The following is a 19,855-nucleotide window of genomic DNA, read 5'->3' on the forward strand; positions in this document are numbered from 1 at the left end:
ATGAGTCTGCCTCGACCTAACTTCCACTCTAAATGGTGAATTGATGCTCATTTTCCAAAAAGGCTGACTTATAAGAGAAAAGAGAAGTCAACAGTTTGTTGTCTCTGCATTGTTTGAGGTAACTACATCTCAACCAAATTGTATTGTAGAATGGTCATGGGTGTGGTGCACAGAGAACATCTCATCAATGGTGTTTAAACTGCATTGACATAGAGAGATAGGGAGAACAGTTGTGTCAACAGCCAAGGAGCAAATTCATTAACATCAATAGGCAAGTCTAAAGGCAACATCTAAATCAGTATAAAAGTTTAAGTCTAAGAATGTTTGTGGTTCATTCTGACTCCGATGAAACCAGAGTACTGCAGTGTAACTTTGAGACTGCTATGCTGAATATGATTTCTATGCAGTCCTCATTTTTCTTACAGAGTTTTAATAATTTTACTATTTAAACCTTGGGGCCTCTGTATTTGCACCATGTAATAAGATGGAAAAAAATGGAAATGAAAATGTTATGTTTTCTAGGTCAATATTAATAGGAACTATTAATAGGAACTACTATGATTCTGGCGTAATTTGTCAAGAAAATCTGCTGCCGTAAAATGCCTTCACCAGGTGGAATGATATTATGCAGTCAGAAAACACAAAATATTTAGTGCGATTTGATGTATTCAGCCAGCAAATCAACTAACATCTTCCATTTAGAAAATTAAAGCTGCAAGCCGCATTATAGGGGTTCAAGCATATAAGGACTTTTAATGCTAGTTAAGTCTTTGACAAGCCAGAATTTATGGCTGACATTTAAACACATACTCAATGGACATAATGTTGACACACAGGTAAAATATGTTATGGTTAAACTATTATATCAATAATAGTCATTAGTCATTGGGCCACATGTAGAAATTTGACCTGAATAAAACAAAATGTTTACTACTAGGTTTTCTTTTGAAATGTATATACATGATAATAAGCTTTCAGTGTAATTATTATAATGCCTTAAGTTAAAAAAATATATAGAGATTTATAGTTTGAATGATAAGCTTGGACTAAGTCTGATTTTAAATGCAATAGCAGTGTTTTTACTATAAACTAGATCTATCAGTAACTAATGAGTGGTCTTTAGCTGCATCTAGTGGCTACAATGATAATTTCAAAGAAATGATTCTTGAAAGTTTTTAACAGTTCTAAATCTCATTCATTCATTCATTTTCTTTTCGGCTTAGTCCATTTATTAATCAGGGGTTGCCACAGTCGAATGAACTGCCAACTTATCCAGCATGTGTTTTAAGCAGCAGATGCCCTTCCAGCTGCAACCCATCACTGGGAATCATCCATACACACTCATTCACAAACATACACTACGGTCAATTAAGCTTACCCAATTCACCTTTACCACATGTCTTTGTACTTGTGGGGGAAACCGGAGCACCCGGAGGAAACCCACGCGTACATAGGGAGAGCATGCCACCTGAGTCCCAAGAAAGGCCAGAGCCGCCACCTGAGTTACATGAATGGTTGCCAGAGCCATGTGACTTCCCAGTGCTGCTAGAGCCGTGTGACTTCCCAGTGCTGCTAGTGCTGTGTGACTTCCCAGTGCTGCCAGAGTCGTGTGACTTCCCAGAACTGAGTCCCAAGAAAGGCCAGAGCTGCCACCTGAGTCCCACGAAAGGCCGGAGCTGCCACCTGGGTCACATGAATGGCTGCCAGAGCCGTGTGACTTCCCAGTGCTGTCAGAGCCACCACCTGAAGTCCGGAACCACCATCTGAGTCCCACGAAAGGCTGGAGCCACCACTTGAGTTTCTTGAATGGCTGTGTGACCTCCCAGTGCTGCCAGAGCTATCTGATTACTCCAGGCCTTCTGACCCTAAGCCTCCTGAACCACTGGGGTTATCTGAACCGCCAATGCCTCCTGATCCAGAGCCTCCTAACCCACTGGTGCTACCTGAACCGCCAGTGACTACTGATCTAGAGCCCCCTGACTCATTGTGGTTGTCTGAACTGCCAGTGCATCCTGACCCACTTGGGTTGTCTGAACCACCAGCCCCTCTTAATCCTAAGCCAATGGACCCAAGGTGGTTGTCTGAACTGCAAGTGCTTCCTAACCAGAACCTCCTGACCCACTGGGGTTGTCTGAGCCACCAGTACCTGCTAAACCAATCCCTCCGCAGCTCCATGCCCCAGGTCCTCCGCAGCTCCATGTCCCAGACCCTCCGCAGCTCCATGCCCCAGGCCCTCCGCAGCTCCATGCTCCAGGTCCTCCTTAACTCCATGTTCCAGATCTACCCGAGTTCCATGCTCCAGGTCCTCCACAGCTCCATGCTCCAGATCTGCCTGATTTCCATGCTCCAGGTCCTCCGCAGCTTCATGCTCCAAATCCACCTGAGTTCCATGCTCCAGGTCCCCCGCAGATCCATGCTCCAGTGTTTCTGCAACTCCTGTTGTTGCTCCTTCAGTGTTATTTTCCAGTTTTATATTTACAAGTTTCCGACCCTCCAAAGCCTACCCCTGTTCCGCCTCCACCTCACCTCCCTCTGGGATTATCTTGGAGCGTCTGGAATCCGCTCCTTAGGAGGGGGGTACTGTCATGTTCACCACAATCAAGTACTGCAGAGAGCGCTGGTGAACTACAATTTAGTAATGAACTACAAATCCCTACATTCCACTACACATACACCAGGTTTCACTTCCACTGATCACGCACGAAGCTGAATCCTGTCACTATTGATTGTTTGGATTATTTATACACCCTGCACCCTTTTGTTGTTACTGAGTCGTGTGCTGTGCTGTGTTCCCATACCTTGCCTTGGTTTCTTGTTTTGTTTATTACTGTTCTTTTGATACTTAGATTTTTGGATGTCCTGTTGTTTTTCTGTTGTCTGCACAATTTTTTATTCAATAAATGAACTTGGATCCCACCTTTTTGTAACGTCTTTTCAACGTACCGTGACATACTCATCCCGAGGCCCTCAGACTATGCAGCGCCACTGATTCGATCCAAGACCAGCGACGAGATGATCCCAAGGTTTCTATATCCTGGACCAGGCCGTATCCTGAGCAGCTGCTGTGGTGGTCATGGAGGTGTGGAGAGCATGAGACTGATTCCTGCGACGCTCCAGGGACATATGAGTCTTCGCTGAGGTCCAGCTTCCAGCCTCCAGTGCCTAGACTGCAGCTCTGCACAAGACTTGTGGCCAGAGGAAAAATGGTCGTGCCCAACTAAGCCTGGTTTCTCTCGAGGTTTTTTTAATTCTTCACTTTCGCCAATTGGTGAAGTTTTTTCTTCACTTCTGTCGCCACTGGCTTGCATGGTTCGGGATCTGTAGAGCTGAGCATCGATGGATTTGCTCTTCAGTGTTTGGACTCTCAGTAGTGAATATTAAACCACACTGAACTGAGCTAAACTGAACTTAACTTAAACACTGAAAACTGAACTACACTGTTTTAATTTACTATGATCTTCTATGTGAAGCTGCTTTGACACAATCTACATTGTAAAAGCGCTATAGAAATAAAGTGAATTGAATTTAACTTATTTAAGAAGCTTATTTAAAACCTCTCACTGTCTTGTTGGATCTTCCTGGGATTGTTCCTTCTCAGTTGTTACCTGGTCTGTTCATTCCACCTTGCCCTAGTCACCTAAATGCTGGTTTGAAATTGAGAGTTTATCTGGGTGCACACAGCGAAAATGCCATCATCCTGGTGCCCAGGATGACATCAACGATGGCACAAGGGAGAATGAATAAGGTAAGTTTCTATTAATATTTGAGGGGAGAGAGAAGATTCACGTAGGGATATTTTTCCATCGCCTAATGGTGAACAGCTGTGTGAGAGTGTGAGAGTGTTTATTGGTGTTTCCCAGTAATGGATTGCGACAGGAAGGGCAACCACTGCATAAAAAATATTCTAGAATAGTTGCCAGTTCGTTCTGCTGTGGCAACCATTGATAAATAAGGGACTAAACTGAAGGAAAATGAATGAATGAATAAACTCTACAAGCTGACTTCATGATGACAGTTATTTTGAGATGTCCCCTGTTGTTGCAAATTATAGTAAACATGTCGAAAGCATTCACAACTCGCAGCTGTGCACATGCAGTTATCAAAGGCTCGTGCTGCAGACACAGGTGAAAATGTAAATCAGCTTTACGACTCCAAATATTTTGGAATTATTTTTGTGCCAAAATAAATTGAACAAAACTTTTGAGAAAATGAACAAAAATATACATTGAACATGAGAAATATATGTTGATTATGAGAAAAATAAAAGTTTTTGTTTACTTCCCTTTGTTTGTATAGCTTCACTTCCACCAAAAACAGTTTTGAATGTGTTGCTAGTTATTTAGTTTTCACTTTCAAATATTTTGTTTGAACTTTCATGGGGAAGGGCTTAACAGCAGTTATCTCTAATTGGCTAGTGAGTTTTGATGGACAGCTCTCGGTCCTGAATGTAGAGAAAGTGGCACATAACAGAAAAGTATCTGCTGATTTGTGTAATATTATGCTCCACTGCATAGCCTGTAGGAGGAATAAAACTTTTATTGAGTATTGTATTAGACTAATTACCATATAGCCCAAATACTATATATATTTAATTAATAACAGGCCTGTAGCCAGCCTGGTGATTTGGGTGGTTCTTTTTTCTTAAAAAGTTAACTTTTTTTGCAGGTTTTCACCTAATTTTCTATTTAATTTTGAGATTTACATACTGAAATTAAGTGACATTTTAAGCACAATTTTTAGCTGAATTAGCTTGTTGGATGGTCATCAAAACCACACTTTTTGACGTACCAAAATATTTCGTAAACATTAGTAAATAAAGAAATATGCCAAATATTTGTTTTATAAATAGAAATATATTACATCATATATCATTAGAAAATCGTTTTAAATTGAAAATTTTTGCCTAGTGTAATTTGTTAACCCTCCTGTTACTCTAAAATACCTTAATTTTTTATTTTTTTAGGTTATTGATGTCTTTGTTGACTACTTAACAACACTCTGAAATACAACCCCCCCTCCCCACTCCCATATGGCATATTTGGTATCAATGTTCTCAGCATGACCCAAGAAATAAGTTGAGATTTTTTTTATGACAATAAACATATGCAGACTAAAGTTTTGAATTTATGAATCATTTGAATCAAATTTATAAATTGTTATTGATGGTTAGTGAATGGTTTATAACTTGAGACCACTAGGTGGCGCTGTTACCAAATTTATGTGTTGGGGTCATTGTGAGTTGCCAAGACCTACCAAAAGATCAGTGTCAATATGTATAAATATTGTCGCAGCCTCAGATGCACATTGACATCGTGCTAACACATTTGTTGATGCCGTAAACAACAACTTTTGGTCAGCATGGTCTGAAGATGATCGGAGTCAAATTTGGTGAAAATTGAATGAATGGTCGAGGAGGAGTTCGCAAAAAAACTTTTTTGAATAAAATCAATATGGCGGACAGGAAGTTTGCCATAATATGACATGTTTGGTATCAATGTTCTCGGCATGACCCAAGCAATAATTCGATGTCAATTTTAGGCATTTTGGAAGATTCATTATTGATGGTTAGTTAAGGGTTAATAATGCACGACCACTAGGAGGCGCTGTTGCCAATTTTATGTGTGGTGGTTATTGTGAGGCGCCAATGACACATCTCAAGTTCAGCGTCAATATGTTCAAACATTGCAGAATTACAGCCTCAGAGGATCTTTGACATCGTGCCAGCACATTTGTCGGTGGTGTAAATGAAAAACCGTGTCGCGTTTCTGCATGAATTCCATAACTTTTTGCCAGCATTGTCTGAAGAACATCGGTGTCAAATTTGGTGAAAATCTGAAAAACGGTCTATCGTTTGATGGGTAAACAAATGTTCAAAAGAGGAGAATCCAGTGAGTGATTGTAGGACTTTCGGATATGTAAACAGTACATATGGCACTCATGTATCCTGGTGTCTCTGAGACAAATTTTGCTAGCATACTTTTAAATTTTTAAATGTGGCTGATAGGAGTCATACATAGTCCATCCAAGTCAATGGAGAAGTTTGGAGCTCTGTTTCTATAAATCTATTGCCCTTCAGTGTCCAACAATATCCACACCAATTCTTTTAAACTGTGTACACACAGTGGGTATATGGTGCTACTGCAGGGTTTTGGATAACTTCTAGTTGAACATAGCTATATAATATAGCTATTACATGATTTGCATTAATTTGTCTTTAACATCAGTGAATATTCCTGGTCAAAAGAAACATTTTGCTCCCCACAGTGTCTTCGTGAAACCTATTGATATGTACAATGAGAACTATTGTGGTCTGTTTTGGCATTATTATGACAAAACATTTTTTCTTTGTTTACAAACTGTTGTGTTGTGTTGTGTTGTGTTGTGTACTGTTCAGTACTAAAGTCTTCATTAAATATATTTTTTTGGAATGGGCCCATTTCATAAACAAGTGTTTCAGTCAGAGGTATAACTTAATTAGCAATTCATCCACTGATGTGTTTAAAGCACAGCATTTAAGTCTATACTGTTCAATGTCATTATTTTCCTGCAATTAGGGCAATGTTGTACCACACACACTGCTATTCATGCAGATGATGTCAACTCATATTTGGTTAATTTAGTGAATGAGGATTTTGAACTGCTGGTCTTTTTGGTCTAGTTCATGCTCTTATCTCCGATCTCATTTCTTTTGGAACTCCATACAATAAATAATTGGAACATGCTTGCCAAAGCAAAGACCGCTGTATCACTTGATGTTGATGTTGGTGTTAATTCTGTTCTGCCTTCTCACATTCAACCTTCCTTGGTATCTATGTATGCACATTGCTGCCCTCTTTAACTTAGGAGGCATCTACTTTCTGGTTTAAGCTGGGCATATGCTGTGCAATTGTGGGTCAGATTTTGAATCTTCTTTGATCTTCTTTGAATTTGGCTGATTTTCAGTTTGATATGCTTCGTCCACGCAGTGTACAGGATTGTTATCTTGTGACGGAATTGTAAAGCTGAATCAGAGCTATGAAGTGATGGACTTAAGCTCAGTGTTTATGCGCTCACTGCACCTGGACGTGGACTTCTAATTGAAAGTGTTTTTATTCACAAGTGCGAAATATATTTACAGTTGAAAGTGATAAAAACAAAACACTATGTACTTGAAACCAAAAATAAAACAAACTGTACAAAGTTTACAACATTTTTCTTGTCACTTAATTAATTAATTTTGCAATATTAATACAGAGGCTTGAAATGTAGTCTGAAAATATTCAAATGAAGTGCTGTGCTTTACCTCTGAGTTGGGCTTTTTTAGCGCAAGATCACAAAACCAGCCATGGTAATTCACCATACCGTTGGTGGTGGAGGACACTAGCTGAGGATGGAGGATCCTCCAGGGCAGATCCAGGTGAAGAACACGCTCAACTGCTCTGGCCCAGTCACTCAAAGTGATCAGTCCTGTTGAAGTCATACATTCAATAATTGTGGATCATAAAAAGCTCTGACATTTATGCCCCCTCACCACACACAGACAGGTATAGGCAAAAAATACATTAAAATATATTTTAAAAAAAAATACCAGATACATGCATTTTAAGAGTATCAAAACTTATTACAAAACACAGCAGCCACAAATGTATATAAAAAAAGGATTTTTGAATTTTAAAAATACTACAAAATACTTCTAAAAGAGGGCATGAAATGTCTTCACAAACCTTCCATCATTAGGCCTTTTGAATCAGTCCCTTAACCATTAAACTGACTTAGTAAAGTAAACAATGTTTGATAACTTTTCTTTGCCAGTTCGTTCACCTAATTTCTTTAGGATCAACAGGTTATTTTTTTAAATACCCTGAATATCCAGAATATCCAAAGAAATGCTAGAACAACCAATTGATCTACAAGAAATCTTAGATTCTGTTAATGCTATGCAAAATGGCAAAACCCCTTGCCCTGACAGATATACTGTGGAATTTTATAAGGCTTTTGCCCCCAAAATAGCTCCACTTCTTCTAAAAATGTTTGAAAATTTTTTAATTAATTCAGAGTTACCAAAGTCTCTTTCAGAAGCATTTATTACACTTTTTTCTGAAGCCAGGAAAAGATCCAATTGACTGCAGTTCCTACAGGCCAATACCTTTTCTAAATGTCAATGTTAAAATTCTTGCACAATTCTTGGCCTCCAGAATTGACACCGTCATACCAGAAATTGTATCACCAGATCAAACAGGCTTCATTAAGGGGTCGCCACTCATTTACTAATTTGAGAAGACTTCTTGGTATTCTGTATTCTCCTGCATCCAGGGAGGCCCCAGATGTGGTGGTGTCCCTGGATGCAGAGAGGGCATTTGATAGAGTGGAGTGGCACTATTTATTTACAGTTTTAAAAAAATTGGTTTTGGATCAAAGTTGATAGCCTGGGTTCAATTGCTATATTCTAATCCCAAAGTATCTGTTATCACACATAAAATACATTCGCAATTCTTTCCAATGTTTCGGCGAACAAGACAGGGCTGCCCTTTAAGCCCTCTTCTTTTTGCATTAGCAATCGAACCATTTTCTATTAGGCTTAAATCCTCGCAGTCTATCCAGGGAATTAATCGAATGGAGACAGAACACAACGTCTCTTTATATGCAGATGACCTGTTGATACATTTCACATCCAGTTGAAAACGTCCCAAAGATAGTAGAAAAGTTATCTAATTTTGGTAGATTTTCAGGATATAAACTAAATCTTTCTAAAAGTGAATGCTTTCCAATCAATTCCCTTGCTTAACAAATTAATGTAACATGCCTTCCATTTCAGGTTTCTCAATCTGGATTTAAATATTTGGGAGTTCATATTACCCGCAGTTTTTTAGGGTTATATGCAAAAAACTTCTTACCACTATTAAGTAAAATTAAATCGGATCTTTAGAGATGGGACACACTACAATTATCCCTAGCAGGCAGAGTGAACTGTATAAAATTAATATCTTACCTTGATTCTTATACTTATTTCAGTCCCTTCCAGTTTTTCTCCCAAAAGCTTTTTTCCATAAAATAAATAAAACCTATTTTATCATTCTTATGGAAAGGGAAGAACCCCAGAACCTGTAAGGAGCTTCTTGAAACACATAGGGCTCTATTTTGATTATGCATGCGCAAAGTCCAACGCGCAGGGCGCAAACGCATTAAGGGCGTGTCAGAATCCACTTTTGCTATTTTAAGGATGAAAAAATCCACTTTGAGCCGTGGCGCATGGTCTTATAGGGTTGAGCTTTTTCTTTTAATGAGTTATAGGTGTGTTTTGAGAATAAACCAATCAGAGTCTTATCTCCCATTCCCTTTAAGAGCCTGTTGCGCCATGCCATAGCACATTTGCTGTTTACATGGCAGACTTTGTAAGTGGAAAAACTGAACGCTTCACTAGAGAGAAAACAGTTAAACAGAGCATCTACAGCGCGAGAATGAGATGAGCCTCCTCATTGTTTACTTTCGCTTTCACTCTTGTGGATAGGGAAACGTGTTGTACGCACAGATATTCATTAGCCAATAAATAATTAATTTAGTGCAAAGATTTGTTTCAAAACTATATCTAACTACACAACTAACTAATGCGCTCTGCGCTGGAAAATACACCAGCTTTGATCTGGTCTATTGAACCGTCTATTTAAGTTCCTCAAAATAGCAAAGTGCCAGCAATGCGCCTCAACACACCTCCTTTTTTAGATCAGAACGCCTATGGGCGCACATATGAGTGCAAATGCATTTGCCATTTAAACAGCGTGGCGCAAAACGTCAAAAACGACTCTTGTGCCAAGCTAAAATTGGAAAACAACAATTGCGTCGTGCCTTGCGCCGCATTGCGCCGGGTGTATGATAGGGACCAAAGATCCCAGGGTGGTTTAGCGCTTACTACTGGGCCGCTAACCTCCAAAAAATTGTTAGTTGGTATAATACCCCAGAGGTTGATTGGTGTAAAGCTAAAGCAAATACTTGTAATTCACTTTCTTCATTAATAACAATGAAATTACTATTTTCTCCGTCTAATTATTCTTCAAGCCCTGTTGCATGCTCTACACTCAAGATATGGTCCCAATTTAGACAGAAGCATAAACTGACTGATTTTTCTATGCAAAACCCTTTATGTAATAACCACTTGTTTCCTCCTGGTAAACTAGATTTCACATATGTTCAATGGCAGGAGGCAGGCTTGGCCAGATGTTGGGACTTCTATATAGACACCTTCACTAATTTAAGTGACCTCTCCAAAAAATTTAAATTGCCACATTCCAATCTATTTCGTTATTTCCAAGTCTGACACTTTGTTCAAGCCCAGAGCTCAACTTTTCCTGACCTACCGCCTGCTTCAATGCTGGATAAAATTCTTCAATCTCCTACTGCTCTTAACTGGTCAAATTGCAGAATTATACATGATTATTATGTCTCCAAATGATGCTTTAATTGACCGAATTAGAGGAGAGTGGGTAAAGGACATTGGAACTGAAATACCTGATGAAATATGGGAAGAGGCTCTGAGTATAGGAAACAGATCCACTTCCTGCACATGCCTCAATCTCATACAATTTAAAATTATTCATCAAGCCTACTACACAAAATGTAGACTCTCAAAAATATATTTTTCTATTGATGAGGTGTGTGATCGATATAAAAGTGACAAGGCAGACTTTTTCCATATGTTCTGGTATTGTCAAAAGTTAAGTGACTATTGGGCACAAATATTTAAAACATTAAATGATGCCTTTAATTTAGAGATAAAATTTTTTATCGCCTTCTTTACTTTGTTAGCAAGGAAAAGAACTCTACTTGAGTGGAAATCAGCAGCTTCACCTAAAGCTTCAATATGGATGTGTGATCTCATTTAATATTTGAAATTAGAAAAAATTAAATATATAATGAAGGGATCTGTCCAAAAATTTTATGAGACATGGCAACCTATGATCACATATTTATATATATATATATATATATATATATATATATATATATATATATATATATATGAAATATATATTCATATTTATATATATGAAAAATGGAAGACTCTCTCCTTTACCTGATTTATATAAAGAAATCTGTGCAAACGGGTTTAATTGTGATTACCAATATGGTTTGGTTTCATATGAAAAAAAAGACCACTATAAATGTATCAGATTATTGATTTGTATTATCATGTACTGTAGGTAATTATTTATTTAAATTATTTTTAAAGTTTATTTTTTATTAAATTTTTAAAAATGATTATATTTATTTTATTCTTTTTATTTATTATTATTATTAATAATATTTTCAATTTTGCTATATTTTTGTCTATTCCTGTTGTAATTGTATTTTAATTGTAATTGTTTGCTAATTCATTTCAGCGCCAATGTTAAAAAATGGGGGGAAAAATTACAACCTTGATTGTACAAAATGTTTTGTTAAAGCTTGAGAAAATAGTCACAAATAAATGTTTTAAAAAAAACACAAGGAGGAGACAAACAACCATAAATATAATCTACATCTCTCTATCTATCTATCTATCTATCTATCTATCTATCTATCTATCTATCTATCTATCTATCTATCTATCTATCTATCTATCTATCTATCTATCTATCTATCTATCTATATATATATATATATATATATATATATATATAAAACATAGCTGACACTTAGCTTTACCTACTATGAAAGTACATAAGAACAATGAGACTAGTAAACTGCATACAGTCACAAGGAAGCTGTTTGGTTGTAGAGCTGTCCCTATTACTGTTCCCAATTTGTCATATCCCCTGTCTATCTGTATCCTGGATCTGCTTTTCCACTCTCGGCACATATATTGCCTTGGTCATAGGAATGAGGGTCTTGGTGCACCAAGAAAGCAAACGCTGGGCCGCATATACATCTGTTCCATCACGTGTGCATTTTTCTAACAAGTGTTTGTCTAAGTGTACAGCCCTCTCAGCTGGCCCATTTGACTGAGGGTAGTGGGGGCTGCTGGTGACATGGCAGAAGTCCCACGTGTGGGCAAATTTTTTAAACTCCCTTCTTGTGAAATATGTTGCGTTTTCAGTCATTAGCTGCTGTGGAACTCCATGTGTGGCAAAATGGCAAGTCTGGTATATCATGCAGTTGAAGGGGCTCCTTTGTTTGGTGTAGCCTGAGGGCATTACAAAGAGCACACCTGAAGACATCCTGCTCAATGTTCTGGTATATGCCAGGCCAAAACATGGTTTCTCTGGCCCTGTGCTTTGTTGCTTCTAGGCCTGGGTGACCTTGATGCAGCTGTCTGTTGCAATAGCATTGCAGTAAGTGGGGAATGACAAAATACTGACCATGGAGCAGCAGGCCATTATCGACTGTGAGTTCATCCCCTATGGCATAGAACTGCATAAGGTCATGTGGCAGCTTCTTTGATGAATCAGGCCAGCCCATGGAAATAATTTCAGATAAGCGCCTACGTAGATGGTCTGCCTGTGTTTCCTGTCTCAGTTTCTTAATTTTCCTTGAGGAGAGAGTTACCACTGTCATCACATCATAGTCTTCAGTAGTATCAGCCCAATCAGTGGAGGGTGTCTGCCAGGTATAGCTCTTTGCCTCTCTTGTAAATTACATGAAAGCTATAGCGCTGCAGCTTTAACATCATCCTTTGAAGGTGCAGAAGCTAAGTGTAGCAGCTTTTTTAGAATAGTGATAAGAGACTGATAAGATGTTTCTACTGTTACTGGGCAGCCATATATGTAGTAGTGAAATTTCAAGGGCCAGCAGCTCCTTCCGAATCTGAGCGTAGCGTGACTCAGTCTCTGTAATCGCTCTTGAGGCAAAGCTCATCGGTTTGTTGTTCTGGAGGCAGACAGCACCCAGGCCATGCTGAGAGGCATGTGCAGACAACACCACTGGCTGGTGCACATCAAAGTACTGGAGTAAAGGAGGACTCATCAGAAGTTCTTTAAATTTGGTGAATGCTGCCATGTGGTGTTCCTGCCAGCTCCATTCCACATCCTAAAGCAGGAGCTGGCACAGGGGTGCTGGGATTTCACCATAGCCTAGGAAGAATTTTGACAAATAATTAGTCATTCTCAAGAACTCTGAACATCATGCTTATCAGCTGGGGTTGGCATAGAGCTGACTGCATCTGTCTTAGTGGGGGCAGGCTTTATGCCCTGGTCAGTTAGAAGATGACCCACATACGAGACCTCAGACACCCGGAAATGGCACTTGTCAGGTTTCAGCTTAAGATTTACAGCACTAATTCTATCCATGACCTGCCAAAGGCGCAGATCATGCTCCTCTGTTGTGCTGCCCCAAACGCGAATATCATCAACAACGATTCCACAAAAAGCTGCTCCATACACTTTTGGAAGACTTTACTTTCTGTGGATATTCCATAGGGCATTCAGAGGAAGGTATATCAGCCCACCTAGGTCATGAAAGTGGTAAGCCTCGATGACTCATCCCTAAGTGGCACCTGCCAGAATCCACACTTTGCATCAAGGATGCTGAACACCTTGGCCCCTGGCATGTCAGCGAACACCTGTTCTTTTGTTTTCATAGGATGATGCAGCCTGAGGAGAGCTTTGTTGAGGTAAACAGGGTCAATACACAGTCTTACGGCACCATCTTTTTTGCATGCAGCTACCATAGAAGAAACCCACTCAGTGGGCTCTTGAACTGGCTTTATGACTCCCAGTTTGGTCATTCTGTTTAGTTCTTTGATTATTTTGTCTTTCATTGCCAAAGGCACTCGTCTAGGAGCACATATTGTAGGGTGCACAGAGGGGTCAAGGTGCATGTGATATATTACAGGAAGTTTGCCTATAGTGTTGCAGTCAAAGAGATGCTTATACTCTGTAGGCTCAGGATCCCCAGGCTGGAGAGCATGCACATTTTGGCCATGTTGCACAAAGCCTAATTTGACACTGTCATTGAGGCCCAATATAGGTTTTACATCACTTAAAAACTACATGGAACTATAGTGCCCCGCATGTAAAGTTTACATTAGTAACACCTAAAGTCTTTATGATCTGACCCCCATAAGCCACAAGTTGACTACATGGCTGTGGTCAAAATGAGCGCCTGGGTCAATGTGCTGGAGAGCACCTTTGGAGAGTACATTGCACCGGGCTCCCGTGTTGATTTCCGTGTGTTGGAAGTGAACAGGATGGTGAATATCTCTCCTCTATCAGCTGGCATCTCTACACCTTTACAGTAAAAGACATCTGCTGATTCATATGCAACCTGTGCATAAAGTTCACTTATTCTATGTGTCTGTCCTCCCCTGCGTATGGTGTTGGGTGCTGACTGAGATGGACCTTTTTCAGGTCTGTTGTAGGTGCTTTTAGCAGCTGTGTGCAAATATTGTCGTTGTGAATGCCGCATACTAATCAATCTCTTATCAGTTCGTCATGCAGCATTCCAAACTCACATTTTTTTGCAAGGGTTTTTAACGTGGTGCCGTACTACTAAACTGTTTCATGCGGCTTCTGATTTGTTGTATTGAATGCATGTCTGTCCATAATTACATCCTTTAAAGGCAAGCAAATCTCCTCAAACTTCTTTACCAACACCTTTGCATGCTTTGGATCTTCCCTCTCCTTTTAAAGTGAAAGTGTCATATTTATCTTGAGCATCAGGACCGGTGAAGTTGAGAAAAGTGTACGCTTGTACTTTTGCAGTTGCTTCTGAAAGACCGGCATTACTGTATATGTGCCACTCACACTTAAACTTTGTCCAGTTGTCCGTGATTTCGTCAAATATGAGGGGTTCAGTCTAGCGAAGTCCTTGTGCTATTGTCAGTACAGGCTTACTTCTAACACCATGTAGATGTGTATGAACAAATAGACTGATACTTCTTTGTTATTATTTTACAACCAACAACCATTTCCATGTCCCACACATACAGTAACTTCCTAAGGGCATTCTATGTAACCTCTTATGAAACACAAGGGGGAGACAAACAACCATAAATATAATCTGCACATATTTAGAGTAATTAACCTAGTTAAGCCTTTAAATTGCTATTTAAGTTTAATCCCAGTATAATGAAAAATATCTAGATTTGGAGTGGATTTTCTGATGGATGTCCGCTCCAGGGTAGAGTAACATGTATAATTTCTTATGTCTTCATGATTATTAATGAAGTAGAGTGTTTAAGGGCCTAGATTGTATGATGACCTTAGTATCATCCCTCTTCAGAGTAAATCTGGAATAATATGTGTCATTGCTTTTTTGTATGCAAAATGATTTGCTTCCTCAGGATTTGCCAAGCTAGGTCAGAGGTCATGGAGACCTCTTGAGTGGACCTGGACTCTTATTTGCCATTTTATGTTTTAAAGTAAATTCCTTTGTATGTAAGCTGAAAGTTTTGAATAATGATTGTACCAGTTATTAACAAGTTTAATAAGATGACTGAGAGAACTTGGCACAGCCTTGAGTAGGAAACAGATTGTACTTTGTGTGTGTGTGGGTGTGTGTCCTCTCTTCCTTTGAGGATCTGTATTACAGGTCTAGGGGTCAGCTCTGAATACCGTAGTGGATGTCTGACTTTTGTATGTGACGCCTAAAGGTTATACTTCTGCGTCGAGTGCTCGGCGTGACCCACGGTGCATGCCTTGTGCGTAGTCATGCATTTATACTTCTGCCCGCTGTTTGTGTTGCTCTCCAATACCACTTCCGAAACACTTAGGTTTTATGTTCCTCTGTGCCAATTTTGCGGATGTTTTGTGTTTTTCTGAATGCTCCAAGTAGCTCAAACTTGCTCATTCAGAGGACGGAACCAGCGGACATGCAACAGCATTAATCATAAAAATAAAACACAAAACAAAAGTTTCCATCCGGAGCTCTTTTACAGGTTTCGACACTTGTAAACACTCACTCCAGTGGGTTCGTGGATCAGCACCGCCCACACTCGTCACCACTACCATGCTGACCAATCACAGAGTTTGCGCTACGTGTCGTTGCAATGTGTAATTAAATTTTTTGAGGGGTGTACATCGCCATCAGGCTGCATTGGAGCATACGCATGCGCTTCATGCAGAAGTATAAATCCGCCTTAAAGGGCCATGAAACCACCCTTTTTCAGTTTAAGTCTACCTAATTTTTCAAAAAATGCTCTGAGATGGGCATGGAGCAGCACTGTGATCAGAGGGTGGAGTGTGTGTGGCTGACAATGCAGAGGAAAAAGAATGGAGCGAACTGTCAGTTTGCTCACAAAATAAGACACAATCTGTGAGGAGACTGATTTTATAGTTTACAAAGTTAAAGTGTAAAGAACTAAACAGTAAGTAATGTAATGCCCTGCTACATTCATCATTTCTAATTTCATATACACATAACTACAAATTGTTCTATCATTATAAAGACAATCGTGTTTATATAAACACTATAAATGAGGAGGACTTCTCTCCTTCTCAATCCGCGAGTCTGAATGCTGACACACTGTATAGCAATGCAGTCTCTTGTCCTGTCTATTCCAACCATTAACCTTGCTGGTAATCTGGAGGATTTTAAACATGTGCGAACACAGCAGCACGCATAAAGGCAATGTTTCTCAATTCTAACCTGATGGTAACGATCTCCACTAATAAAAGACGAAGTCCGCCACTCTCCAATTCTCGTACAGCTCTCCCGACAAACATGCTTGTTACAAACCAACAGTTTTGCTGTATCGGCCCGGACAGCATCGTGGGAAAAAACATGCAACATAACCCGTGAATCATGGAAACAAACACATACGACCCATGTATCACCCAGTCATTGGGTCTCCCAGCTTGGCAGGTCTGCTTTGCCTTCAGAAAGCAAGCACTCATGAATAATTAAGAAGCAGGCTCTTCTCAAAAACTCCGCTAAGAATAATAATGAGAAACTGACGCGTCATCACTTCAATTGCAGTTTTGTGCTACGTCACAGATTTTTATCTGATTGGTCTCTGATGGGTCTCTCTGGTTTCTGATAGGGAGTGTTCCTGCATCCAGCCTAAGTGACAGTGCAAGCAGCAGCAGCGGTCGAGCTGGGTTTTCTCCTGTCTACTGGGTGTTTCGATGTGTGCCTAAAAGAGCAGATTTCCTAAAAGAGTAACATGGTTGAGCAATGCGTCTTTTTAAAAATGTCCTTCCGACTATGCATTTCTGGGTGCAGTGGTTTCCTCTCCCTGGATGATGGACATGATCACTGCATTGCATGTCTGAGGGTCTAGCATGTGGAGGTAGTGCTTGTGGACAGCTTATGCCCTCTCTGCGAGGGCATGTCTGTTGTGCAACTGAGGTCACGGCTCACCATTGCTAAAGGGTGCACCACCCCTGTTCCCACAAGTCGGTTAACACTCAAGCAGGCATGAGGATTACAGTGGATGCTACTCCTTTGCCTTTGGGTTCACGGACCCCTCAATTCTCTACAGTGTGCTCCATCCAAGCTTCAAGAGTGTGTGAGCGTAAGCAAGGTTTCGGAATTGGACATGATGGCTATGCTTTCCAGGGCTGCTTCGGTGGTAGGGCTGAAGGTGACATCACTCCCCACCCCGCCACTGGACAGACTAGATGGGTGGTACATGGGTACTAACAAGAGGTGCAAATGCTCAAAGCCCCATGTCCCCTTCTTCCCAGAGGTGCACAGTGAGCTCACGCAGGCAATGGAGAGTGCCTTTCTCCACCTGATCCTTGTGTGCTTCAGGCCTCACCACCCTTGACGGTAGAGCAGCCAGGGGGTATGAAGCTATCCCCTTCAGTTCGGCAACACCATCTGGGACATTACCCAGGAGTTCTTGGAGGTGAAGGAGCAGTCAAGCATGATGGGACATGCCATCTATTGTCAGGTTCATAAAACAGCTCCTTCCCCGGGCTCATCCACCTCGACCGCTCCTTGCTGAGAGTGTCCACATGCGGCTTCAAGACCTGCTCTGCCTCTACAGAGAGATCCGCTTGAGCCACTTGACTCATTGATCAACTTGTAGTACCCTTTAACCAGGTAAGTACCTTACCTGGAGTAATTTTATACGGTCAGTGAATCATGCTTGGAATTCAGGCTGGCCTACTCTCACATTATTCTGAGACTCAGCTATGTGTCCAAAGTTCCTACCACACCTTTTAGAGACCAAGCACTGCCCACAGAGAAGGCAGATCCAACCCTTTCACTGCTGTGTCCCATTCGCACACAAGACTTTTATACGCTTCTGAGCAGCTCTTTGCCTGATATGGTGGTTGGCAGAAGGGAAGTGCTGTATCAAGATACGTATATAATAGTGATTGGCCAACTGAATAGTTCATGCTGTTGCCCTCGTTTATCAGTGGCGGGGTGACCTGTGTCCCCCAGGAGAAAGAGCACACTCAACAAGAAGCGTCGCCTTCTCTTGGGCATTTGCACACGGTGCCTCTCTAACAGACATTTGTAGAGATGCAGGCTAAGTGACACCTAATAGATTTGTGAGATTCTATGCTTTTCAGTTAAAGCCAGTTTCCTCTCCATTACAGGGTAATTCTAGTCAATCAGGAGGAAACTAAGCTCAGTGTCCAAAACGCTTGCTGGGCCATTCTTCCTAATCCAGAAATGTGTGCACTTATTTTGCTCTAGTTAGCGAATTCCCCATCTGGGGAACCCTAGAGAGTTTCTCTGAGGCCCTGAGCACCCGACTCTGCAGAGGACCTGGGTGCCTGCCCCAGTGTTGGTATGTCTGCTCGGTCTACTCACGTGCTGGAAATCGGTGCCAGCTATGTGAGATTTTTGTCAGTGATCTCATATGCATCATTCAGCCACGGAGCTTACCCCCTTTCAGGCGGACCCGTGTCATCCCTACCCACTAACCAGCTTATCATATGTAGCACTCCCACTAAATAGGGCTAGCCCATATGATTATATTGTCACCAGGTCTCCCCATTGGGTAGCAAGTGGCCCCCATAGCATCGTTCCCTATTTTGGGACTGGCACGCTTCCTCAACATCTGTCATATTTCTAAAATCCCTAGATTACAGTTAGCTAGGTAAAAAGATAATATAAGACACATTTTTCCCATATTCTGGTAATTAAAGGGCCTGGGGACGTTGGAAGGTTATGCTTTTGGTGATGTTATATACGCACCCTGTGCTTGGCAAACTTCACACCATATGCGTGACAGGCTCAGTTGCTGTGGCATTTTCCATATGCTCTCCCAAAAGTGTCTCTTCTAGACACACGTAAGAGTTTCTGACCTGAAGGGGAACATCCTGGATATCACCACAGCAGCTGAGTCTCCAGCTGATAGCAGAGTGTTCACCTTCTTCAGCAGCTAAAATCTGAAGTGCTCTCCTGCAGCTTTTGCCTATATACTCTCATAAGGCTTTATTGGCAATTGCGGAGCTCTTCTCTGCCAACTCATAGGCATTTATTGGCCTGTTTTCTTACTCTTCAGGATGATTGGTCATCTAGCGATCTCTCAAAAGTGTCTCTTTTAGACATGTATCCATTCCCTCCTTTGGGAAACATGGATTACAGACAGCCAGGACAGTATACAGTGACTTCATTGGTTGGCACAATGCTGCAGTACTATATTAAAAATGCATTTCATGTGGTGTAATTGTCTATACCTGTGTTCTCCTTATCGAGCTCTTGAAAGGCACTGAGGAGATCTGACTTGTGTGCAAACAACTTCTCACGTAGGACTTTGAGAGCTGTGTGCTCTGTGCGTTTTACACTGAAAGAACATAAAAAAATAAGCAGGTTATATTACAATGAATCACTGTCACTGTAACAACAGCAGTAATCATTATATTGAAAATAATTACAACACAAAGTGGCCTTTATCACAGATTCATACTTAACCATACCTTTAAACTGTAGCAATACATGTAAATTGTGAATGAATAATGTTTCCCTAGTACAGTGTTTCTCAGTCAGGAGCCCGGGCACAATG

General features: G+C 40.6%; 1 protein-coding gene across 1 annotated transcript in view; it reads right to left on the reverse strand.

The window, feature by feature from the left end:
- The window catches only part of ppef2a (protein phosphatase with EF-hand domain 2a), a 62,438-nt gene that overhangs the window by 1,412 nt on the left and 41,171 nt on the right, over positions 1-19,855 (reverse strand). The window contains exons 15-16 of the mRNA XM_056458526.1: positions 19,530-19,636; positions 7,283-7,446 (exon numbers count right to left, since the gene is read on the reverse strand). Of these exons, the coding sequence (XP_056314501.1) occupies positions 7,283-7,446; positions 19,530-19,636 (271 nt within the window). The remainder of the gene's footprint in view (positions 1-7,282; positions 7,447-19,529; positions 19,637-19,855) is intronic.

This window comes from Danio aesculapii, chromosome 5, assembly GCF_903798145.1.
Source record: "Danio aesculapii chromosome 5, fDanAes4.1, whole genome shotgun sequence".
NCBI classification, from domain to species: Eukaryota; Metazoa; Chordata; class Actinopteri; order Cypriniformes; family Danionidae; genus Danio; species Danio aesculapii.